Source organism: Cervus canadensis, chromosome 10, assembly GCF_019320065.1.
Source record: "Cervus canadensis isolate Bull #8, Minnesota chromosome 10, ASM1932006v1, whole genome shotgun sequence".
NCBI lineage: Eukaryota > Metazoa > Chordata > Mammalia > Artiodactyla > Cervidae > Cervus > Cervus canadensis.
In genome coordinates, this window is record NC_057395.1 from 29,764,934 (window position 1) to 29,791,302 (window position 26,369).

The 26,369-nt window shown below is 38.7% G+C and overlaps 1 protein-coding gene across 2 annotated transcripts in view; it reads left to right on the top strand.

Moving 5' to 3' along the window:
* Nucleotides 1–23,933, top strand: part of OPTN (optineurin) — a 38,687-nt gene extending 14,754 nt beyond the window's left edge. The window contains exons 6-15 of one of the 2 annotated variants that reach the window (XR_006271556.1): nt 1,446–1,580; nt 10,637–10,739; nt 12,196–12,311; nt 13,471–13,620; nt 13,984–14,077; nt 14,865–15,023; nt 18,175–18,305; nt 19,560–19,642; nt 20,835–20,917; nt 23,753–23,933. Coding sequence is in view for 1 of the 2 variants with exons in the window: in XM_043479434.1 (XP_043335369.1) it covers nt 1,446–1,580; nt 10,637–10,739; nt 12,196–12,311; nt 13,471–13,620; nt 13,984–14,077; nt 14,865–15,023; nt 18,175–18,305; nt 19,560–19,642; nt 23,753–23,877 (1,096 nt within the window). In the remaining variant the exon portion in view is untranslated. The remainder of the gene's footprint in view (nt 1–1,445; nt 1,581–10,636; nt 10,740–12,195; nt 12,312–13,470; nt 13,621–13,983; nt 14,078–14,864; nt 15,024–18,174; nt 18,306–19,559; nt 19,643–20,834; nt 20,918–23,752) is intronic. The other variant, XM_043479434.1, reaches the window with a different exon arrangement.
* Nucleotides 23,934–26,369: the final 2,436 nt, after the last annotated feature.

The following is a 26,369-nucleotide window of genomic DNA, read 5'->3' on the forward strand; positions in this document are numbered from 1 at the left end:
CTTCCCTGTTCATTCCCGAGTACAAGGCAAAGTGGCTAATATAGGATAGTGTTCCATAACAATGACTGTAGTTGCTCTGGGTTATGGCTGTTTTTTCAGAGTGTCCAGATATTGTACCTGGGGAATCTTCAGTAGACTTGTGCCTAGTAGACAGCGATCTTAAATAGTAGGGGGACCTTAAGGAGGCGATGGCAGGGGGTCTGGGCACCTGAGTCTCTTACAAGTAGCTGTGACCCAGAATGTGCTATTAGCTCATCCCCTGTAAGCAGGTTACTACTGTATGAATCTGCTTAAGAAGATTTACCTGAAATTTCCCTAAGCATCTCTTCCTTCAGAGACTTTTAATATCTTTTTTCTGTAACTTGATGAATGGACTTATAAAAATGTTTTTTTTTCCCCTCAGTTATGCTGCCAAGCCCTTGTATGAGGCAAAAAATCAGGATTAGATTTCTTTCACCAAACAGGGCAGTTGGCAGAAATGAAAGTTACTCCCTTTTTTAATTAGAAATAACTACCCCCGCCCCCCATATTGCCTTTTTAATATCAGAAGACTTTCCTGAAAGTGGTGAGAAGGAAGAAAGATGTGTTCGAAATTTCTAAGCCACTTCCTCTTCATGTATAGCTGTGTAAATACCACTTCTTCTTTTAAACCACACAGCTGTGTTTTAATAACAGCTTCTTTACCTTGTTTGAAAGTATTTTAAGGAGTCAGAGATTGATCTCCGGGGTTGGAGTTTGAGCTTTGGTGATGGGAACTGGGATTGAATCCTGAATCCTGGCTCTTTGTTAGATGCGTGAACTTGGGTAGGTTACTGAAGGCATAGCTGCTATTAGTATCAGCGTAGATTTCCAGAATGTTTAGTTACTGCAGTGATGGCCGTGGTTTTCTTCATCATTGAACTGCCTCTTCATTTAATCTGAGTTTGAAGTCAAGAAATATATTTGACATATCAACAGTGCCTACATTTCTGTACTCTAGTTATTAGAAACCAAAAACAAAAATGCTTTTTCTTCTCCTGACTTAAGAATGTGGTGTTTTCTGTCAAGTTGGAGAAAGACCAGTGGACTGCATGTCACCACAGGCAGCACATGTGTGACCGTGGTCCTCTTGGAGATGAGTCCTCTAGGAAAGCAGGGCTCCAAAACCGGGGCTCCCTCTCCTCCACTGCCTCTGTGGGTCCTGGGGTCTGGTGCTGTGGACACTGTGACCACGTGGAGGGAGTGAGCGTGTGCAGAGTAAGGGGAGCCGACTCATCAGCCTCACTCCTTCCCCGGACAGCATGGAGGACCCAGGCTCTGGTTGTCACCAGGCCAACTATGCTTGGTCTGTAAATGAGAATTAACAAGAATATTCTGGAAAGCTGTTCCTTTTAACTAGTTCCAGTAATATTGTTAGACTCCAACATTTTCATATTCTCAGAAACCTTTCTGCTGTCCTGATGTAGGAGCAAATCTGCAGAAGGTACCAGGAATTACGTGGAGTTTGAGGAATTAACTGTGAGCCAGCTCCTGCATTGTCTAAGGGAAGGAAACCAGAAGGTGGAGAGACTTGAAATTGCCCTCAAGGAAGCCAAAGAAAGGTATGAAATAAGCAACGCAGAAAATGCATACATTGCTTTTTTAATGGCTTTCAGTTCAGTTCAGCTCACTCACTCAGTCATGTCCAACTCTTTGTGAACCCATGAATTGCAGCACGCCAGGCCTCCCTGTCCATCACCAACTGCTGGAGTTTACCCAAACCCATGTCCATTGAGTCGGTGATGCCATGCAACCATCTCATCCTCTGTCATCCCCTTCTCCTCCTGCCCTCAATCTTTCCCAACATCAGGGTCTTTTCCAATGAGTCAGCTCTTCGCATCAGGTGGCCAGAGTATTGGAGTTTCAGCTTCAGCATCAGTCCTTCCAATGAACACCCAGGATCTCCTTTATGATGGACTGGTTGGATCTCCTTGCAGTCCAAGGAACTCTCAAGAGTCTTCTCCAACACCACAGTTCAAAAGCATCAATTCTTCGGCACTCAGCTTTCTTCACAGTCCAACTCTCACATCCATACACGACCACTGGAAAAACCATAGCCTTGACTAGACAGACCTTTGTTGGCAAAGTAATGTCTCGGCTTTTTAATATGCTGTCTAGGTTGGTCATAACTTTCCTTCCAAGGAGTAAGCGTCTTTTAATTTCATGGCTACAGTCACCATCTGCAGTGATTTTGGAGCCCCAAAAAATAAAGTCTGACACTGTTTCCACTGTTTCCCCATCTGTTTGCCATGAAGTGATGGGACCAGATGCCATGATCCTAGTTTTCTGAATGTTGAGCTTTAAGCCAACTTTTTCACTGTCCTCTTTCACTTTCATCAAGAGGCTCTTTGGTTCCTCTTCACTTTCTGCCACAAGGGTGGTGTCATCTGCATATCTGAGGTTATTGATATTTCTCCCGGCAATCTTGATTCCAGCTTGTGCTTCTTCCAGCCCAGCGTTTCTCATGATGTACTCTGCATAAAAGTTAAATAAGCTTTATTGGAATATAATTAAGATGCCATAAAATTCATCCATTTAAAGTGTACATTTTAATTTTTTTTTAGAATAGTCACAGAGTTATGTAGCTTTTACCACATTATAATTTTAGAACATTTTTTCCCCCAATAAGAAACCCAGTACTTGTTAGCACTCATTCCTCTTTCCTCCTGGTAATCTACTTTTCTGTCTCCATAGACTTAGCTTTTCTGGACTCTTCATACAAATCGAATCATGCAACATGTGGTCTTTTGTGACTGGCTTATTTTATTTACCATAATGTTTTCAAAGCTCATTCATGGTATAGCATTTGTCAATCTTCATTCCTTTTTGTTGCTGAATAATATTCTATGGTGTGACTAGACAGCATTTTGTTTATCTGTTCATCATTTAATGAACATTTGGGTTGTTTCCACTTTTTGCCTATTACGAGTAATATTTGCTGTCTACATTCAGGCACAGTTTTTTGTGTGGGCATAGTTTTTTAATTCGCTGGGTATATACCTAGGAGTTAAATTGTTGGGTCACATGGCTACTCTCTGCCTAATGTTTTAAGAAACAACCAAACTGTTTTCCACAGTGGCTGCACCATTTTACATTCTCACCAGCATCCACGCCAACACTCGCTGTTTGTCTTTTTGATTATGGCCATCCTTGTGGATGTGAAGTGGTATCTCACTGTGATTGTGATTCTGTTTCCCCAGGGATGAATACGCATGTTGGCCATATGTGTATCTTCTTCTTTGCCCATTAAAAAGTTTGGATTGTCTCTTAATTATTGAATGACGTGAGGTATATGATTTGTAAATATTCTCTCCCATTCTGTGAATTATCTTTTCATTTCTTTGATGGTATCATTTGCAGCACAAAATTCTTTTTTATTTTGCTCTAGTCCAATTTATCTATTTGGATTTTGGGTCACTTCTGTTTTTGGTGTTGTAGCTAAGAAACCACTGCCTAACCCACAAAGATTCACTCCTGTGTTTTCTCCTAATTGTTTTATAGTTTTAGCTCTTACATTTAAGTCTCTGATCTATGTTGAGAGTGCATTTTTGTGCATGGTGTAAGGTGAAGGTCCAACTTCATTCTTGTGTCTGTGGATACCTGGTTGTCCTGACACCATTTGTTGAAAAGATAATTTTTTTCTCACTGACACCCCTGGCGTAAATCAGTTGACCATAAACAAATATAAAGATTAATTCCTAAATGCTCAGTTTTGTTCAGTTGATCTAAGTGTCTGTCCTAATGGTGATACTACACTGTCTTAATTAGTTTTGTAATAAAATTTGAAATTCTGAAATGTAGGTCCGCCAATTTTGTTGTTCTTTTAAAAAGATTGTTTTGGTGGGTCCCTTGTTTTTCTTATATAACTCTTAGAATAAGTTTATTATTTTTAAGCTGGGATTTTGTTAGGGATTGCATTGAATCTGGAGATCGATTTGAGGAACATTGCCATCTTAACAATATGAAGTCTTCTGATCCATGAACATGGGTTTCTTTCCATTTCCTTAGGTCATCCTTAATTTCTTCCAATGATGTGTTATAGTTTTCAGCGTATAGGTCTTGCAGTTCTTTTTCAAAATTAATTCCTATGTATTCCAGTCTTTTTGGTACTATAATACATGAAATTATTTTCTTGATTTCATTTTTGGATTTTTCATTGTTAGTGTTGGTGTTCAGTTGCTAAGTCATGTCTGACTCTTTGCAACCCCATGAACTGCAGCATGCCAGGCACCTCTGTCCTTTACTTAATCTCCCTGAGATTGCACAAACTCATGTCCACTGAGTCAGTGATGCCATCCAACCATCTCATCTTCTGTCATCCACTTCTCCTCTTGACCTCAAACTTTCCTAGCATCAGGGTCTTTTCCAAAGTGTCAACTTTTCACACCAGGTGGCCAAAGTACTGAAGCCTCAGCATCAGTCCTTCCAATGAATATTCAGGGTTGATTTCCTTTAGGATTGACTGGTTTGATATCCTTGCTGTCCATTGTTAGTGTAGAGAAATATAACTGATTTTTGTATATTGATCTTGTAGCCTTCAACCTTGCTGAATTCATTTATTAGCAATAATCTTTTTTTTTTTTTTAGTGGCTTCCTTAGTATTTTTTTTATACAAGACCATGTCATTTGCAAAGAAATAGTGTTACCTCTTCCTTATCAACCACTATTTCTTTTATTTATTTATTTATTTATTTATTTATTACTTCCATGATTGCCCTGGCTAGAACTTCCAGTACAATGTTAAATAAAAGTAGAGAAAGTAGATATACTTGTCTTGTTCCTGATCTTGGGGGGAATGCGTTCAGTCTTTCACCACTAAATTGGTGGTATTAGCTTTGTTTTTCATAGATGCTTTTGTCAAGTTGAGACGCTCTTTTCTATTTCTGGTTGCAATCTTTATCATGAAAATGTTTTGCATTTTGTTAAATGCTTCTGCTGAGTCTATGAAGATGATTGTGTGTTTTTTTTAACTCTAAAAGTATTGATTGATTTTCTGATGTTAAACTAACTTTTCATTCCTGGATAAATCACACTTGGTCATGATATATGATATGCTGTATGTTGCTGGCTTGGATTGCTAGTCTTCTTAGTAAAGATTTTTGCATGTGTATTCCTAAGGGGTGTTGGTCTGTAGTTTTCTTGTAATGTCTTTGTCTGGTTTTGGTATGAGAGAAATACTGACCTCATAGAATGTGACATACACACACACACACTTTGGGATAAAATTTATTTACCTTATAGAGTTGTGAAGTCAATGAATTTCTATGTGTGAATGAACTTCTTAGGAATGCAGAGTGCTAAACCACATAAGACAGGGGGCATAATGGAACAGTTTTAGGGTTATAATGATTGCAACATTTAGTCATAAATATACTGTATATAGCATATACTAAAAGTATACATAAATATAATATACATGCATAATTCTCTCAGACATTATAAATGTTTCATTAATCTTAAAACTATAGCACTTTCTAACTGAAGCAGTTGAAAAATTTAAGTATAAGAAAATCTGTTCTTAAAATATGAAACAAAAGTTATTTATTCAGAATGAGGGTTATCTAAAAGAAATCAGTGTTTTTCCAATGACTTATTTGATAGTCAGTTCTTTTCAAAGGTGAAAAGGAATGACGGCTATGAATTGTAGATCTTTACCTCGTATCCTGATCTGCATACAGGTTTCTCAAGAGGCAGGTCAGGTAGTCTGGTATTCCCATCTCTTTCAGAATTTTCCACAGTTTATTGTGATCCACACAGTCAAAGACTTTGGCATAGTCAATAAACCAGAAGTAGATGTTTTTCTGGAACTTTCTTGCTTTTTTGATGATGTTGACAGTTTGATCTCTGGTTCCTCTGCCTTTTCTAAAACCAGCTTGAACATCTGGAAGTTCACGGTTCACGTATTGCTGAAACCTGGCTTGGAGAATTTTGAGCATTACTTTACTAGCGTGTGAGATGAGTACAATTGTGCAGTAGTTAGGCAGGTCAGGAAGCAACAGTTAGAACTGGACATGGAACAACAGACTGGTTCCAAATAAGAAAAGGAGTACATCAAGGCTGTATATTGTCACCCTGCTTATTTAACTTATGTGCAGAGTACATCATGGGAAACGCTGGGCTGGAAGAAGCACAAGCTGGAATCAAGATTGCCGGGAGAAATATCAATAACCTCAGATATGCAGATGACACCACCCTTGTGGCAGAAAGTGAAGAGGAACTAAAAATTCTCTTGATGAAAGTAAAAGAGGAGAGTGAAAAAGTTGGCTTAAAGCTCAACATTCAGAAAACTAAGATCATGGCATCTGGTCCCATCACTTCATGGGAAATAGATGGGGAAACAGTGGAAACAGTGTCAGATTTTATTTTTGGGGCTCCAGAATCACTGCAGATGGTAATTGTAGCCATGAAATTAAAAGACGCTTACTCCTTGGAAGGGAAGTTATGACCAACCTAGATAGCATATTAAAAAGCAGAGACATTTCTTTGCCAACAAAGGTCTGTCTAGTCAAGGCTATGGTTTTTCCAGTGGTCGTGTATGGATGTGAGAGTTGGACTGTGAAGAAAGCTAAGTGCCGAAGAATTGATGCTTTTGAACTGTGGTGTTGGAGAAGACTCTTGAGAGTCCCTTGGACTGCAAGGAGATCCAACCAGTCCATCCTAAAGGAGATCAGTCCTGGGTGTTCATTGGAAGGACTGATGCTGAAGCTGAAACTCCAATACTTTGGCTACCTCATGCGAAGAGCTGATTCATTGGAAAAGACCCTGATGCTGGGAAGGATTAGGGGCAGGAGGAGAAGGTGACGACAGAGGATGAGATGCCTAGATGGCATCACCGACTCAATGGACATGAGTTTGAGTAAACTCCAGGAGTTGGTGATGGATAGGGACGCCTGGCGTGCTGCAATTCATGGGGTCGCAAAGAGTCGGACATGACTGAGCGACTGAACTGAACTGACCCTGTATCCTGCTGCTGCTGCTAAGTCACTTCAGTCGAATCTGACTCTGTGCGACCCCATAGGTGGCAGCCCACCAGGCTTCCCTGTCCCTGGGATTCTCCAGGCAAGAACACTGGAGTGGGTTGCCATTTCCTTCTGCAGTTCATGAAAGTGAAAAGTGAAAGTGAGGTCGCTCAGTCGTGTCCGATTCTTCAGGACCCCCATGGACTGCAGCCCAGCATGCTCCTCCATCCATGAGATTTTCCAGGCAAGAGTACTGGAGTGGGGTGCCATTGCCTTCTCTGTACCCCGTATCCTACCACTGTCTTAATAGAAAAGTTCAGAGGTCAATTTCCAGGCAACTAATACTATGTATTCTAATTGAGTAAAACATTTGTCCTGCCTTTTTGATAAGTCCCCAAACTGAGTAATGATGCACAGAAAAATAAATAAGTAAAAGCATTCATTTTACACCTCAGTTATTATAGGTACAGCTGATTTTTTAAAAGGAAGATGTTTTGCTTTGGAAAAAGACCTTTAATATTGATGAGTAATCAGTGCATTTCTGTTTCATTGGCACATTTACCCTCCTGAGTTCTGTACAGCATTCAAAGAAGTCAAGTTTAGCTGCTAATTCATCCTTCCTCAGACAACATGATTAACTTTAATAATAAAAGTGTAAACTTAGGAATTTGCTGATTATACATCCTGATCTTTCATATGATCTAATATATAATTCCTGCTTTCAAAATAATGATAGCTCTCTGTCTGGCGTTGTAACTCTGTCTGGCTAGGAAGTCAGGCCTACCTTTGAGATGGGTGTTTCCCTCTCTTACCCTTTCTCAATAACATTAAATTTCCACTTTGTGAGTCAGACTTCTTGCAATTTTTAACACCTGGTAAGTCAGCGATCGGTTGCCAGGACCAGTGTTCTCCATGTCTGTGTTAGGACAACCTCTTGGCTAAGGTCAGACTGAAACCAAGCAATAAAATCACTGATACATCACCTGACTTGATTTACTGTGCAGGATATGATAAAAAGACATTACAAGACCTAACATGTCTTTTTCTCAAATACGTAAGTCAGTCTTCAACTGTTTTCATTAGTCGTGAGAAATAAGAGAAATTGAAAAATTTTAGGTGATAGGTGGGGAGAGGGGATAGTAGACTTGTTTTTCTTTCACTGTTTGTCAGGATTCATATTTTGTATAATTTGTGTCTTCTGAACAAACGTAAATTGATAGCCAGGAAGGAGAGGGAAATTGTATATGAAATATGGCCCAAGATAACAAGAGAGGGGGCAGGAAAAAGTCAGCCCAAGATGAAAATTTGCCCTAGAAACTTAAGTTGAAATTCACATGTGGGTCGGAAGCCTGCATCGTTTGTGAGTGGTATGATGAAGGCCCATCCTTCCACCCTGCACCAACCAGCTCTAGAGACGGTGCCTGTGCACCAATTAGGTTTGGCAGTTTGCAACAGATACCAATGCTGTTTGTTTATTTTGTATTATCATTAAGTTCTTTTTGAAAAATCATTTTTGCATTCACATAGTTTAAAGAATTGGTTGCTCCACAGGCTTTTTATGGAAAGATAGTAGTAGTACTTTGGCTAGTCACACACCCCCACCCCACCCCCACCACTTCCTTCTCCTGCTTCTTAACCACTTATAACATATTTTTTTGATCATTTTTTTAACTTTTGGCTATACTCCACAGCACATGGGACCTTAGTTCCCCAACTAGGGATTGATTCCATGCCCCCTGCATTGATTGGAGGGCAGAGTCTTAACCACTGGACCACCAGGGAAGTCCTGGCTTACAACTTATTTAGCTGGTTCTTTTGATACTCCCATAGATCAAGATTAAATCACTACTCAAAAAAAATTTTCCCCTATCTTAGACATAATCTATTGACCTCCCAGCTATGAAGGAAGAGAATTTAACTGCTTTTGACTCCCACCATTGTCACCACACCCACTTCTGGACCCTTATTCCCATCCCATGCTACACCACCCTACTCCAAAACTGATTGTATTGACATTTAGTTAGATCACTACTCAGTGTTTTTTATTATTGTTATTATTATGCAAACATATGCACACATGCGTGCACAGTTCTCTGTTGAGCTCTGCTCTATGCCTTGACCACTTTTCCTTTCTAACACTTTAAAAAACAAAAGCAAAAAACTCTATGCAAAATTACATTTAAAAATTTGCTTAGTTCACCATACCCTTCCCCAGTGAGGAAATCTCAGTGACATGCAAACGTGTTAGTAGTCTAATAGTTTCCTCTTCTTGAGAGTCGGCCTGGTTGCTGTCTAGGTCCTGTTCTACTGCAGTTACCTTGGGGCCTCTCTTTGGCCACTTGTGGAATTCCCGCAGCTCTGCTCTTTTGGATCACCTGTTTTCTGTATCCAGTTTTCTTACTCACTAAATATCTTTAAATATCTCCACTAACTTACTAAGAAAGAATATATGGGGAGGATATTTTCTGAAATCTGCATATCTGAAAATCTCTCTTTCTAACTTTTTACTTAACAGATAGTTTTGCTAGATACACAATTCTATTGATATATTGGATATAATTTTCCCGCCAAATTTTGAAAGCATTAGTACTTCATTGTCTTCTGGCCTCTGGTGTTAAGGCTGTGAAATTCATTGCCATTTTGATTCTTGATCTTTTGGCATAAAACTTCTTTTGTTTGTCCTCTCCCCCAAAGGTTCTTTGCTCCATCCCTAGTTTTCTGACATCTCATATGTGCTTTGGTGAGGGGCCTGTTTTCATCCATTTGTTCTGGACACTCTTGGCCTCATTCATCCTTCAGTTCTTGAAAAATGATCTTGACTTAATTACCCTCAGTTTTCTGTGTTCTCTCATTCTAGCAGCTACTATTATTTTGAATTGAACTCCTGAACCAGTCCTCTCATTTTCTTAACTTGGTGTTCCTCTTTGCCATTTGTCCCTTTCCTTATCTCTTTCTTCCTCCCCCTGCCTCCTCACCCTTCACTCTTGCTGTCTTTTTCTGCTTTCTGATATATTTGACCAACTTTCATCTTCTGTTTTTTGCTGGGCAGGGGTAGAGGGGCGGTGCAGTTCCTTTGAATGTTCTTCTTCCAAAGTCATTTTAGTGGCATTGAGGGTGAGAGAAAAATTACATGCATATATTTAATCTACCATCTTTAACCACAAGTTTCTTTTTATTCCATTTGTATTGAGGTAGTTTTCATATGATTTTGATTCAGTATAAGAATATTGCTATATTTGTTTTAGGACCTCATAAACTTAGATGCATCTTCTTATAACAAGTATAAAGATTTCCTCTCTGCTGAATCCTTATAAAGAGGCACCCACTCTCACGTAAGCACATGTGCATACACACATAAAAATACAAATTAAAAAAACAGTTCTGTGCATTTCAGTGATGTGGAAAAGGGCAGTGTTTTTCAGTGTTCAAGATAAATTATACCCATCTTATACCTCCATGTGCATTCATCCCTTAAATTGGTTCCAGCCAGTATCTGGTTGAAAGCAAAACCAGAGCTAATATATAGCATATGAAGAGATTTTGAAAACGTTCATCCTTTATCCAAATTTTAGACAATGTCCTTTTTAATGCTTCTGCGATTGTTATTCCTCTGGAAGCCAAAGAAAAGGTAACTTTTCTATATTCTGTAATTTTTTTAGAATTTCTGATTTTGAAAAGAAAGCCAAGGATCATTCTGAGACTGAGACCCAGACAGAGGAGCACACAGAACAAGAGAAAGAAGAGGAGAAAGACACCAAAACTGTGGGTACTCAGAGTCCAAGACGGTTACCACACTCTCAGTGGATGGAGGGCAGTGAGGGCACAGGAGCCAAGTCGTGTGATGTGTGGCTTTAGAAATAGAGAAACAGTTTTTCATGTTGAATATTTTCTATTTCTCTCTTGTTTCCTTGTCCTGATCTGAATTTCATTCACTGTAAATTGCAGTGAGATGTATTCCTATCCCAGTGATTCTAGGAAATCACTCCTTTATCTCTTCTTGACTGATTTCCTCTCCAGAATTTCTAAGTAAACAGCCCCACAAATTGAGAAAGGAATTTTGTCCAATATATAATGAAATCATTTGAGTATATGATCCAGAAACTTCAGGTAGAATTGAAGGGTCTTTGTTCTCTCCCACTACTCATTTGAATATAATAGTTTGAACAAGAAAGACATTTGTTTACATACATATTTATATACACTTGTGTGACAACTCAGAAACATGCCTTGTAACCTGCGAACACGGTCGGAAGCTTAGGGAAAGGTGATGAGGGCAGGAAGTTGTAAGACCCACAGTAGCCCACAAGAAAGGCATTTACATGAAACACTCACTTTAGCTAAATTACTCAGCAAGCCTGTATCAGATGCCTGCTGTATGCCACGCTCTGAGCTGAGTCCCCTGCCTTCAAGAGAATGGAGAATATGTTAAAAACTGAGATGAAGAGACCAAAACTAATCAACAACTAATGATAGAGAAGTATTGAGACTTCCCTGGCACAGTAAAACTCATTGACCAAACTTCTGGAGCTGCCAGGAAGAAGCCAGTACAGTGAGAACAGCTGAGTAAGCTAGAAACACGAAACAGTGAGGGAATGTGGGCGTGAGCTGCTAGCTGGGTGAAGTAGATTGTGCTTTGACAGCACCGTGACCTATGATCCCCTGAAGTGTGGTCAGGGTCCATTTGATTATGATAAAGGCATTATCACAAGAGTATCCAAACTGATCAGTTAATGCTCTGTGAGGAAACAGAGCTGTATCCAAAGCTTTTTCTTTTCTTTCCATACAAGATATTTGGTGCTGCTGCTGCTAAGTCACGTCAGTGGTGTCCGACTCTGTGCGACCCCACAGACGGCAGCCCACCAGGCTCCCCCGTCCCTGGGATTCTTCATTTGGGTTGAATCTCCCTGGGATTCTCCAGGGAGTTGCCATTTCCTTCGCCAGTGCGTGAAAGTGAAAAGTGAAAGTGAAGTCGCTCAGTCGTGTCCGACTCTTCGCGACCCCATGGACTGCAGCCCACCAGGCTCCTCTGTCCATGGGATTTTCCAGGCAAGAGTACTGGAGTGGGGTGCCATTGCCTTCTCCAGATATTTGGGGCATTAAGTGCCAAAAGTTTAATCAGTTCACAGTCTTAGTTGGACGCCAGTGGTTCACACAGTTTCCTCACAAAGAGGTTCATTTAAGTTCTAATAAGTGCATGTTTGGATTTCCTGGATGACAGATTGGAAGTGAAGTGGAAACACTGAACCTTCAGGTGACAACCCTGTTTAAGGAGCTTCAGGAAGCTCACACAAAACTCAGTGAAGCTGAGCTAATGAAGAAGAGACTTCAAGAAAAGTAAGAATGAGAGATAATGTTTACCCCCCACTTCAAAAAGTGTACTGTTTAACAAAATATGTTAATATACAAAAACATCATGTTGTTACTGTGTTACTGAGTAAAAGGAAAAGACACATAATTGAAATATGAATTCAGAAAACACCAATGTTCCGGTTAATATGTAACCATGAAGTCCTTGGGGATTGAATGGACCCAGGGGACTCTGATTCTGCTTTTCGGGGGCCTTTTAAGCATATATGAGGACCTGGAAAAAACAGTAAGCCAGACTTCCTGTGACTTATGTAAGCTGACAAAATTGATGTGAACAAACATAAAAGAAAGCTACGAAGGGCAAGAAGAACCTGAGTGAGATTTATTTAGGGAGAAAAAAAAAAAAACTTGATTTTCTATCAGTTATGAGGGCTAATATCTAAATTGAGAGAATTTTGCATCTGCTTGTTTCTCTTGATGTAAGGAGTTGCCCCAAATTTAGAAAAGCTAAGTTGATGTTGTTCTCTTAGATTAATTGGCAAGCATATTTCCAGCACAATATACAAATATATGTTTCTGTGGAGTTACACTGACCAAGGCTATACAGTATTATTGTCAGCGTAGCAGCTGATGCAAAGGACTTTGGATAAACAGACCCAGGTTGAAATACAGATTTACCCCTTATTTGTGGTAATATCTTGGACAAGTTATTTATTTAACCTCTCTGTGCCTCAGTTTTATCATCTGTAAACTGTGTGTCATAACTCAAACTTTGTATTAAGTAAGCTAATGTTTAACATGCTTTTTGCATTAATGCCTTACACACAGCAGTCATTGGCTCATTTTGCTCTTGTTACATTGAAATTCTCATTCTGATCTTTAACAGGACTTAAAGCACTTCCTTCTCTCCTACTGAATCTTTATCAGAAACCATATTTTTTGTACTTGAGCCTATAAATTTCTTTTATAAAAATCTGTGTATTTTTATATTCAGTCATAACAGTTCAGAAACACTTCTAGTAAAAAAGCAGGAAGGATAAAATATTTAATTTTGTACTGTTAAATTTTTGAAGAATATCATCATGAAATTCTTTGTATTTGCTACATAATCTGAGAATCTGTTTAGAAGCCACTGAGAAATGTGAAGGAGCATTGTTTGTCCTCATGAAATTTTGCTCTTTCTTAGATGTCAGGCCCTTGAAAGGAAAAATTCTGCAAGCCCATCAGAGCTGAATGAAAAACAAGAGCTGGTTTATAAAAACAAAAAATTAGAGCTCCAAGTAGAAAGCATGCGATCAGAAATCAAAATGGAACAAGCTAAAACAGAAGATGAAAAGTGAGTGTGCAATGACTGGATGGCTACTTGCTGAAAGAAGATACAAGAGCAGTTTTATGCGATTGGAATCAGGATTTGAGGATAAATTTATTTTTTGTGTTTTGTTTATTTGAAGGAGAATTAGACCTTTTTGAAGAGATAAAATTTAAGTTTTATTTTAACAATTATGAAAATAATTTGTAATCTATCTTGATTATTTGAAGAAAAATCATTTTCTTTGAGAGTGAGAATATGCTAGTAGGTGGTAGGATTATAAAGGTGGAAGAGATTTTGCTACTTGAGTGTTCAGAAGAAAGTTGGGAGGCAAGACTAAGTTTCTATGTATTTTCCCCAAGATTTCCTTTTTAATTTCTTTTTAAATAGGTCCAAATTAGGCACTCTACAGTTGACACACAACAGGCTTCTTCAAGAATACAATAATGCACTGAAGACAATTGAGGAACTAAAAAGGAGAGAGGTACTCATAAAAAAAAAAAATTACTTTCATAGCCTAGTAGTGAATGGAACTACTGAACGTTTTATGTAAATATGTGAGGTAGTTGTGTTAATCCTTAACTAAGTCTGGTTTCAAAGGTTTTTTTCCATTTATATCAGTAATTGATTTCTTGTGTTCATAACTCCTGCCGCATATGTATAATTTGCCGTGTAGTCAAAGATGGGGTGCACGTCTTGTGGTCATGAAGTAAGCTGTCACCCACCATTTCTAATGGTGGGTGAGTTTGCAGGAGAGCTGAGCATGGGCTCCTACATGAGTAATGGATGTACAATGAGACTGCTGCTGGGAGCTCTCTCAAGGCTAGCTTGCCTCTGTCAGTGAACTTGAGACCCTGGACTTACTGGGCTGCAACTTAACTTAGTAATAATGTCCCTAGCATGGTGTGATAGTTTAAACACCATGGATAGATATGTCAGATGAGAGATGAGTTAATTAACCCAATCGGGGGAACCTTTTCACAGTGTATTTGTATATCAAATCATCACGTTTTACACTTCAAATATTTTACAATTTTGTCAGTTTTACCTCAGTAAAGCGGCAATAAGTAAAGAGCAGGGGAGCTTTGAATTAGAAGGGGTCTTTGAGTTTATATTCTTAGAAATATACTTTGTTTTTCATTTGATTTTCCTAGAATATGGTTCCTCTCTGAAGACCTAGTAAATTTTTAATTTAAGCCTTCATGTTACATTTTACTAAAATAGGTTGAATTATTTCAAAACCAAGTCCAGAATAAGCTTATCTTTTTCAGTCAGAAAAAGTGGATAAGGTGGTGCTGCAGGAACTGAGTGGGAAGCTGGAACTGGCAGAGAAGGCCCTGGCTTCCAAGCAGCTCCAAATGGATGGGATGAAGCAGACCATCGCCAAGCAGGAGAAGGACCTGGAGACCATGGCCGTCCTCAGGGCTCAGGTAGCGTGTTCCCAAGCGGGAGCCTAGGGGGGCCAACCTTGACTATATCCTCAAACAGGAGAGTGGTGGTGCTGAAATACATATTTTTGATATTACACTATTTCCACTAATATATTTTTTAAAAACCTTTTTACTGAAGTTTATCACATGTGGAAAGCATACCACACTTCTAAGTGTACTGCTCATTAAATTCATCCATTCTACAGTTGATGGACAGCTGGATCATTCCCAGCTTGGGAATGATGTTTAATGTTGCTCTGACATTCTTACGCAAGTCTCTTTATTCACCTGTGCATTCATTTCTGTTGGGTGCACACCTAGGAGCACAACTGCTTGTTCCTAGAGTAGGCAGGTTACTCAGTGTTCACTGATAATGCCAAAGAGGTTTCCAGAGTGGACGTACCTACCAGTTTTCACTCCCATCAGCAGAGAGTTCCTATTGCTCTATATCCACCTTGACCCATACTTGTATTATCAGTATTTTAATTTTTAAACATTCTGATGAGTTTATAATGGTGTCTCATTTAATTTGCATTTCCCTGCTGGTTTGAACATGTACTTTTTGAAACGTTTACTGGCCTTTTAAGGATCTCCTTTTGTGAAGTGCCTGATCAGGTCTTTGCCCAGTTTTCTTCTGGTTTGCTGGCTTTTTCTTAATTTTATAGGAGTTCTTAATATATTCCAGATATAAGCCCTTGCCAGTGTTTTTGGCAGATTTCTTCACTCTGTGATTTGCCTTTCTACGCTCATGAGCATGTCTTTTGATGAATGGAATTCTTAATTTTAATGTAGTCTAGTTTATCAGTCTCTTCATTTATGATGATAGTACTTCTGTGTCCTGTTTTAAATGCTTTCATTACCTCAAGGCTATGAATATATTCTCCTGTGTTGACTTCTAAAAGATTTATGGTTTTGTCTTTTACATTAAGATACAAAAATATCTGAAATTAGCTTTTCTATATGCAGTGAAGTAAGGGTAAAGATTCATATTTTTTTTTCTACATGAATATCCTATTCATTTAGCACCATTTATTTAAAAGGTTGTCTTTTCTTAAGGACTCTGTTGCCCTCTTTGTCACATATTATGTCAATGTACCCACAGGTCTATTTCTGGATTCTACACTGTTCCATTGGTCTGTTTGTACATTGTTGGTCTGGTACATACTGTCTCACAAATAATCAAATGTTTTGATTTCTGGTAGAGTTAGTCTTCCTACCACCTCATTGCTTGTGTAATTAAAACCAGGATCATGCCATACATATTGTACTACTTTTTCATTCCTGATCTATATTGGATATCTCTCCATGTTATTACTCACAGCCATATGTACTTTTTAAAATAGTTGTATGGTGTCCAAAGTGTGCATTACCCTGGTATATTTAACCAGCCCTCTATTAATGGACATGTAGGTTGTACCAATATTTTTGCTTTTTATCAACAATGTTGAACTGAATATTCTTGTATGTATATCTTTGTGCTTTTGTGGAATCTCTAGTAAGATACAGAAATGGAATGGTTGGGTCATTGGGTTAGATTGTTTTTAAGTTAAATAACTATTTCCAAGTTGTCTTCCGGAAGTGCATAATCAAAATTTTTTACTCACCAAAAGTAGCTGAAAGCCCCTATTTCCCTACATCCTTGCATTACTCTTTTAAACATTTGCCAAACTGATAAACAGATTATTTTCAATGTAACAATACCAGAAGTTTACTATTCCCTATATACATACTCATTACCTGCTGCCCATAGTGGCTGGCCTAGTGAAATACAGGAGTGGTTGAATGGACTTACAGCTTTAGTTTTATTTCTATAGGAATAGAATTTCAACCTGAGCTCTTTTAGGTATTTTCTTTGACTGGGCCTGATACTGTAGTTATAGGCTTCCCTGATAGCGCAGCTGGTAAAGAATCCGCCTGCAATGCAAGAGACCCTGGTTCAATTCCTGGGTCGGGAAGATCCGCTGGAGAAGGGATAGGCTATCCACTCCAGTATTCTGGGGTTTCCCTGGTGTCTTACCTGGTAAAGAATATACCTGTGATGTGGGAGACCTGGGTTCAATCCCTGGGTTAGGATGATCCCCTGGAGAAGGGAAGGGCTACCCACTCCAGTATTCTGGCCTGGAGAACTCCATGGACTGTATATCTCACAGGGTCTCAAAGAGTCGGACATGACTAGCAACTTTCACTTTTCACGGCTTTGGTTTTATTTCTACAGGAATAAAATTTCACTTTGAGCTTTTTCAGGCATTTCCTTTGATTGAGCCTGACCCTGGAGCCATGTACTTTTACCATGGTCTATACGGAGATGTTTGCTTTGTTTTGATGGATACTCTTTTTTGAGCACTTATAATTAATGTCAGACACAGTTTTCATTGTTGGGGATATAGAGATGGACAAAACAAAGGCTTAGTTCTTACTGACTCAAACCTAATGATGTGATGGAAATGAGATCTTAACTCAGATTTATGTCTGACTCAAAAAAAAAGCCCATGATCTACCAATGAAAACCATAAAATGTTAGAGCACTCACAGATGGCAGGAAGTCCCTTAAAATGATCTATTTCATACTTTTTTTGGCAACTAAAATTGTGATTAGAATATTCAAATGTTTATTAACTTTTTTAAATAATAGATAAAAAAAAATATCCTAGAACCGCTAAATCTGAAAAGGAAAACCTAATTGAAAATATAGAAAGTTAAAAACTGGTATTAAAATAATGCTCAGTTCACTATTAAGGCATTCATTTTTACTTTATAATTTTATAACAGTGAAGAAATTACATATTATAGCATAATATTTATTTATTTAGAGGTAACAGATTATTCTCCTAATGAAGCTGCTAAAGCAACAAGCATTTATTTTCTCAGTTGCTATGGATCTGGAATCCAGGAGCAGCTTAGCTGGGTGATTCTGACTCAGGGTCTCTCATGAGGCTGCACTGAGGATGGACTTGAGGCTCTATTTTCAGGATGGCTCACTCACATGGTCACGGTCATTACGCTGGTTTCTAGCAGGAGCATGTACCTGTTATTAATCTTTGTAAGACGTGTCACAAGATGTAGCACAGCCTCTTCCACTTAGCAGCAGATAGGCTGTAGAGAAGACACATTTGTCTGGGTAGTAACTTCTCTTTCTTTTTCCCTCTAACAGATGGAGGTTTATTGTTCTGATTTTCATGCTGAAAGAGCAGCAAGAGAGAAGATTCATGAAGAAAAGGAGCAGCTGGCATTGCAGCTGGCAGTTCTGCTGAGAGAAAACAATGATTTCGAAGATGGAGGCAGGTAAACGAGGGGAAGACGTGGAGCACAGATCACCCCGGCTGTGGGAGAGGGACCCACAGTATTTTAGCTGTTTGAGCTACAAGACTCACTTTGAGTACTCCTGGCCTGACACTGTTCCTGATACTTGGTTTGCTTTAAAAGGCTTGGCAGTATCTTGTGGGAACCTGATTGAGTTTCTGCTTCTAGATAAATTGTAAAAGCATAATAATATGGGTTCCAGTCATATCCTGCCATTGTCATGGATGAAACATTCCTAATACTTTAAGTAATTCTGTAATATGTTTTACAAGAAAACACTGCTAAAATTACTTCTATCTTTAAAAATTTCCTTTTGAGAACAAAATATAGAGGAGTAAGAAACAGAAAAATACAGAGAATAAAATAACACACACCAGTGTGTGTATGTTAGTTGCTCAGTCATGTCTGACCCTTTGCAACCCCATGGACTATAGCCCACCAGGCTCCACTGTCCATGGAATTCTCCAGGCAGGAATACTGGAGTGGCTTGCCATTTCCTTCTTGACGGGGTCTTCCTGACCCAGGGATCAAACCCAGGTCTCCTGCATTGCAGGTGGATTCTTTACCATTTGAGCCACCAAGGAAGCCAATATGTACCCATCGAGGATTGACAGTTACTAATACTTCTTTTATTTGCTTCAAGTATATTTTTATGAAAAGAAGAACTGTAGATGAAGTTGCAGTCTCCTTTCTCCCTATCCCTCAGTATCATCCTCTCTCCCTCTCCCACAGTGCCTAGAACTCGTGTGTAGCATCTCCAGCTGTTTTGTATTTTTGCATATATACACACACCTATATAATATCTTAAAACAAGGTAATATTAATTTCATAAAGCAAGGTGCATAGGTTACAGAATGGTCACTAAAGGTATTATTCTGCAATTTGTTTTATATATATAACTGATTTTGAACTATATATATATATATATAAATCTGTATGTATATGCAGATTTAATTCATTATTTGCTTTGTTGTGTCCTGCTTTAGAAATATGCCACTTTTTTCCAACCTATTCCCCATTGATTGACATTCTGTTTATTTCCTGATTTTTAAAAAATCATATTTACTACATTGTGTCCTAGTGCCAGTGATATTTAAAACTCAAATTACTCATAAGTTCTGGTTTCTGTGAACCTTGGCTTTGTAGTTTACCTCTTTTTTCTCACACCTGTGTTGAATGCCTGCTTAATGTTGTCATATTTCAAGGTTTCACAGATAGCATTGCTTTTTATCCCAGCAGGCAGACCTTGATGGAAATGCAGAGCCGTCACGGGGCGAGAGCAAGTGATGCTGACCAGCAGGCTTATCTCGTTCAAAGAGGTGAGTCACGTGTGATGCCAAGTGGTAGAGGTTCCATGGGTTTGCTATCCTGTGAAGATGCTTGAAGGAAAATTTCACTACATTCTATATACACTAAAATCTCACTACATTCTATATATTCTAGGTCAAGTTACCAAAAATACAGCAAAAATCAGTCTTATTTCCAAAGTACCCCAAACTCCATCCATTCCCTCCTGAATCCAGACCAGACTCTTCACACTGGCAGTTAGCACCTGGCATAGCCAAAATTCTAAGCCTTCTCTCACGCTGTTCCCCTATGGATATTAGCCAACAGAATCACTCCCTGTTCCTTGAACTTGTCCTAAACTTATACACCTATGTGTACTTGCTTGTGTGGTATCCTTCATATAGAGGCCCTTCCTTATTCCTACAGTCTCTTTCCAGTGAACTCTTACCCCATCTTTAAAACCCATTTCAAATACCATCCCCATGAATCCAACAAAATGTGACCTTTCCCTCCTCAATTTCCAAAGTACTTTATTTCTGTTCCAGTACTTATCTGCTATTTTATAGTTACTTATGTATTCTAAATATGCATTTAAGTACTCTATTAAATAAGCCCCTGCAGAGCTGATATCCTCACCCAATACCTGGTGTTATGCATATAGTAAGGTTATCATTTATTGAGAGTTTACTATGTGCTGGTGCTATGCTGATCACTTCATACAAATTACTTCATCTGATCCTCACAAAATTCTATCAGGTATATTGTATCACCATCTTCCAGAAGACACGGTTCAATAACCCAGGATCACAAGGCTTCTAAGGGGCAGAGCTGAACATGGAGCCCAAGGTTATCTAACTCTTCGCCACTACACAGTACTGCATGTAATAAGCCTGTCACTATGTTCTATATCCAGATTTTAATTCCCTGAGTGAAATTGATCATAATATTTAATCAAAATATAGTGCTGTGTTTATTACATGGTTTTAATACTCCAAGAATAATGTTCTGTCACTTACAGTAAATTATGTCACTGAAAGGGACGTATTATCCTTGAGTCTAGATAGGAAAAAACATAATAGTCAAAGGGTCAAAGACTGACATAGCTAGATGAAAGGTTAATAGCAGTGCCACTAAGAATAGAATCAGATGTTATCTGATTTGATTAGATGTTATAGATGTTATCTAAATTTTACATAAAACTGATTCTTAATTTTTTATTGCTAGATCAGTCTGAATCCCTTCCACATACCAACTGACCATTGAAATGGAGCTATCAGTGTGATTATCAACAGCAAGGAAGCAATATAGTATGTATAGTTCACTGTTAAATTGTAGCAAAAGTTTTCTGAGCATCCCTTCTACCGCCTGTCTCTGCCAATGCCCCTGCCAAAGTCCTGCTACAGGAAAAAATAGATTAAAGTAAATATTAGAGGTAGTGATTGAGGTTAAAAATACACATTAAAAAAAATTCCAAAAAGATACATATAGTATTCATGGGGCATAGGCAGGAGCACAGTGCATGCTAAGTCACTTCAGTTGTGTCCGACTCTTTGCAACCCTAAGGACTGTAGCTGGCCAGGCTCCTCAATCCATGGGATATTCCAGGCAAGGATACTGGAGTGGGTTGCCATGTCCTCCTCCAGGGGATCTTCCTAACCCAGGGACTGAACTTTGGCAGGCAGGTTCTTTACCACTAGCACCACCTGGTGGTGGGTGGGGGGGGGTACCGAGCAGGAGCATACGCACTGGTCTAAATAATAGCCTTGGGCATTTTTTAGGATCAGAAGAGAAAGCGGCATCTACCCACTCGTGCACTGCCAGGCCTTTTCTCTAAGCTGAATTTAAATATCCTAGGAATACCCATATATCTCCTAAGTACCTCCAAGATTGTCTTGGTTCAAAAAAAGGACAGTTCTTACACCTAGATTTCTCAGGAAATTTTTTCTTTCTCATAACTATATAAGGCAAATATCTATTTACACCTAGGGAAAAAAAAAACTGACCAAACACTCTTTGGCTTATATTTATAATCTAAAACTCACCACAAAATACAAATATATTCATAATTATCCTAATAAGTTTTTGGTCGTATAAGTAACAATATTCCAAACAGAGATTGTCCTAAAATTTTTTGTTTGTTTCCTAACAAAGCAGCCTTAAACAGTATAACTCCTCTCAGTGTTATTTCATTGTGGTTGTCCTCTGCAGCCATGTAAGTGTCTTCTCTGGCCGAGGGCACTTAGCTGAGCATGAGGGAACAGGCGAGCATAAAGCACGGTCAGATCCGTGAAGGCCTGTGGTCTAGTTGGACAGGATATGCATGTAACAAGATGAATTCATAATATAACAAGTAAGGGGCAGAAACGATAGTGCTGGAGATAAGAGGAAAGGATGACACCAGAGGGCCAGGAGGCTTGAGAAAGGCCTTGGAAAGATGTGACTGTAAGCTTCACCTGGAAGCCATAACTTCTGTATAAGAATAAAAGGGCAAAGGCAGAAATGAGTGTGGTGCATAAATAAGGAAAACTGACTAAGCTGATTTTACAGTGAAGAGCCAGGAGGTGGAGGGAACCATTAGCTGAGTGATACAACAGCCTAAGTCTGCATCTTGAAACCTAAATAAGGTTTCAGGACAAAAAGAAAGGTGCCAACGGATGCCATGAAGTTTAAAGGGATGAATTAACAGTCCCTGGTAAGTGGCTGGTTGTCATCTAGAGCAGATTTTGACAAACTGCAGCCTACAGGCCAAAACTGGTCTGTCAGCTGTTTGAATAAGTAAAGTTTTATTGCAACATAGTCCTGCCCTCTTGTTGACATACTGTCTGGCTACTTTCTTGCAACAATGGCAGAGTTGAGTAGTTATGCCAGAAATTTATGACCTGTAAAGCCTGGAATACTTATTCTCCGGCCCTTTACAGGAAAAGTTTACTGCCCCTAATCTAAAACAATGAGACCATTAACAAGCCCACTGCTTCAGAAATCATGCCTTATGATCAGTATTTCTATTCAAAGTTGCTTCTATAGTTTGCTGGACACAAACTATCCATAATAGTCTCCCGTGTTATTCAATTCAAATAATATGCTCAGAAGTAGATAATAATTTTAAACGTTACCTCCACTGTCATCTGCAAAAACAAACATTTGGGGGGACCTGAACAAGTCTAGCAACCTGGGCGGAGATGCTAAAAAGCTAAAAATGGTTTGCATCAGTGCAGCAAGGTCAGATCAAAGAGGTGTCCTGGGAGCCAGAAATCATTTCCTGCACAGAGTGTGGTTCGCACACGTGGGACCTGCCAACAGTCAAGTCTTGTTTTGAGCATTCTTTTTTATATATTTATTTTTAATTGCTGATGTTTGTTTTACAGTATTGTTTTGATTTCTGGTATTCATCAAGCATTCTTTGATTTAGACTTGAATCTCAGTCCAACTCCAACATTGAGGGAAATGACAGGACTCTTTCTTCAGTCCCTTCACTCTTCTTTGCCTGGATAACTCTTCATTCTTAAAACTCCTCTCACATGTGGAATTGATCTCAGCAGGGGAGCCTGTCTGCACCAAGCAGTCTGAGCCCTTCTCTGCCCTCCCAGGAAACCAACTGTGGCGCTTCTCGCACACCCCACCCCTGTCACTCACTTTTCTTGCCTGATGTCCCCATGATGTCTATATCCCTCTCACCCCCGCCCCAGGTGCTCAAACACAACTGCTGAATGACCCTAATTATTGTCTCCACTTCTGAGAAGGTACCTACTGTTCCCGGATCCCTCTCAGTGTTCTGCTTGCTGTCTTTCCACAGTCTCCTTCCCTTTCGCTTACATCCTCATCTGTTTTCTTCTCTCAAATATCCTAGTTTTTAGTAGAACATGTATTGTCCTATACCTGGAACTGAAACCACATGTTTTCATATACCTAGAACCTTGAATAGAGGCTAAATCCTAATATCACAGGGAAGCAGGCACTGCTTCTGGAGATTTTTTTTCTGCGTATATAGATTACTTCAGTTAAAGACTGAAAAGCCTATGTTCATTTCCCACGAGGTATTGATTACAAAGTTTACCTGAACATTAAAATTAACCATCTATTATTAAAAACTGCTTGCACTATGGAAGGAATGGATTAACATTTCATTTAATGCTTCTTCCCAGGAGCCGAGGATAGAAACTGGCTGCAGCAGCAACAGAATATTCCAATTCATTCTTGCCCCAAATGTGGAGAAGTTCTGCCCGACATAGATACACTACTGATTCATGTTACGGACTGTATCATTTAAGTGTTGACCTTTCACCTCCCCCAAGCTGTTGGTAAATCTCATTTTTTTTCCTCCAAGAGTTGTACTTTTGTGTCATTTGTTTCATGCAACTATTTTGGCTCATTATTTTTATTTTAGGAGAAAGAAAAATCACGTTCTATAAAGGACATTTTGGGGCACATTTCCATAACTCGCAAAATAGAATCTTCAGCGTACCACTCTTCTGATAATAGGCTCATTGTTTTTAATATTTAATTGATGTGAGCACTGAACTGTTCATGTAGGTAATGAGCGTATGACATCATGGATGGAGTAAAGGTGGTAATAAGATGGAAGACGCCTCACTGATTAGAACCTTCTAGGGAGGCAGGAAAAATGAAGTGGTCACAGATTTAATTGAGAAAAGTGTCTTTGAAGTATTTTTAAATAAATTATATTGTTACCTTTCTTTATCCATTTAAGACAGATCTATTTGGGGTTGTGTATATGTGTATATCTTAAAGTTTTATTTCAAGCACAGCACCAAAGTTATGATGTGGCTCTTTTCAGATGAGCCCTGTGAGCTTTTACTTGATCATCAGGACAAGTGAAAAACTACTGGCCTACACAAAGCAGATACATTAGTTTCACTGGATTTCGTGTGACCATCCACAGTGTAAAGTTCCCTTTTCCTTCCCTTGTGATGCAGGTACATGTTATCTACTATACAGTAGATAGTATATGAATTTCTAAAAAGAATGGCTATCAATTTTCTTCCTGGATCAGGCTCTATATTCATAATCACAAAAATAGTTACTGCAAAATAAAATTTTCCTTATGAGTCTTACACATTGTTCATATGTGGTTAGCTAATTTCACAGGATGTGTTTTCTGTATTCAGCTTCACATAAATTTAATACTTATTCAGATCTGTCTTGTTAATTCCATGAATATAAGCAAAATCTCTTTATTAGAGACCAGTAAGTGTTGTTTGAATTAGAAATTGTTCTTTCTAGGAAGATGAAAAGATAGGGCTTTGCCATATTTTATAAATCTAGTTTACCAAGATGAGCTAATATTGGGCCACCCTTAGAAGTTATTAATGTCCTTGTGTATCTATATACTAAAACATTTAAGAGAAAAGTTTAAAATCTCCTCTGTTTGGCTTTGTCCTAAGACTCTCTCCTAGACAAACCTGACGTGTGTGTGTGTGTGTGTATATGTGTATATATATATATATTTTTTTAAACAGGAATTAAAACAGGTAATTACAGCTTCATTACAATAGAACACATTGCACAAACTCAATAGTAATTTAGATTTCCCTACCTCACCCCACGGAGAATGTTTTTTTAAGACATTTTTAAAATAACTATTAAAATTTTAATTTCTTATTTATAGTTTCTAGTTTAACATTTTTTTCCTTATTACTTTATATTGGAGTAGATAAATTTCTATAGTATCCTAAATAGAAAACAAACCAAATGGTTCCACTCTTAAGTTACTGGCAATACCCTTATGCTTTGTTCAAGTAAAAATATTAATCTGATCCCAATGTGAAGTAACAGTGTGAATGTGCTTATTAAGTCTGGGATCAAATTGTTTCCTTGGTAATTAGGACTGCAGGTGAAGGCAAGTTCATATGGTGAAGTTAAATTAAGGCTATTGTTTGGGTGGACTCAAACAGTTTGGTAAACAACTTGTAAAATCTACACATGTCTTGTTCCATTAATTTCATCTTCAAAGGCCTTGTTCTAGATTACCAGTTAACTATACTTCATTGGAATTTTGGCCATGCTTTTACCTTGTGTGGCTTAATGGGAATAATAGAAAGATGGGAACTATGAAGAAATATGAATGAGCAAATGAAAATGCCACATTTGATCATTTTACAGAATTCAGTCTTCAGATGTTACATGTAAAAGTAATTTTGATCTGGTCTGGTATGTAAGGAGTTTAGACATCATCACTCCTATCCTTATAATAAGAAAAAAAACTGAACGAACTTAAAGTCATCCATGCTTTTTAAATCCTTCAGAGATCTGAGGTCACAGGGCAAACCTCTGTTCCCAAATTGGAGAGACAGACAGGCATAGTGTCACTGATTACAGGACCAAGGTCTCTGAAGCAGAAACCACGGGAGGAGCAAGTACCTGAGCAGACAAACTTAAAGCTATTATTGAAGAATTGCTAAAGTCTCACATGGATGAACTCAAAAGTTAAAAACTCTAGAGGGAGCAGAGTCTTGGGGGGGACCCCTGAAGTTTTGTGAATTTTACTTCCACGAGCCCTACCAGATTCTCACAGTAAAGATTAGAAAAAAACTCCCCTATAATTGCAGCAGGGGGAGGGGAAAAGTAGACATTCAAAAAGACACCAGAACATTCTGCTCTTCTTAAGGCCTGCCCTCAAGGGAAACTCTTTCACCTGAGCCTAACTTGCTAGGAAGTTATCAGAGCCTAAGAAACCTGGGGAAACAGATATACCCAACTTCTGCCCCCTCTAGCCTTCTTCTTCTCACCAAAGGAGGAGGG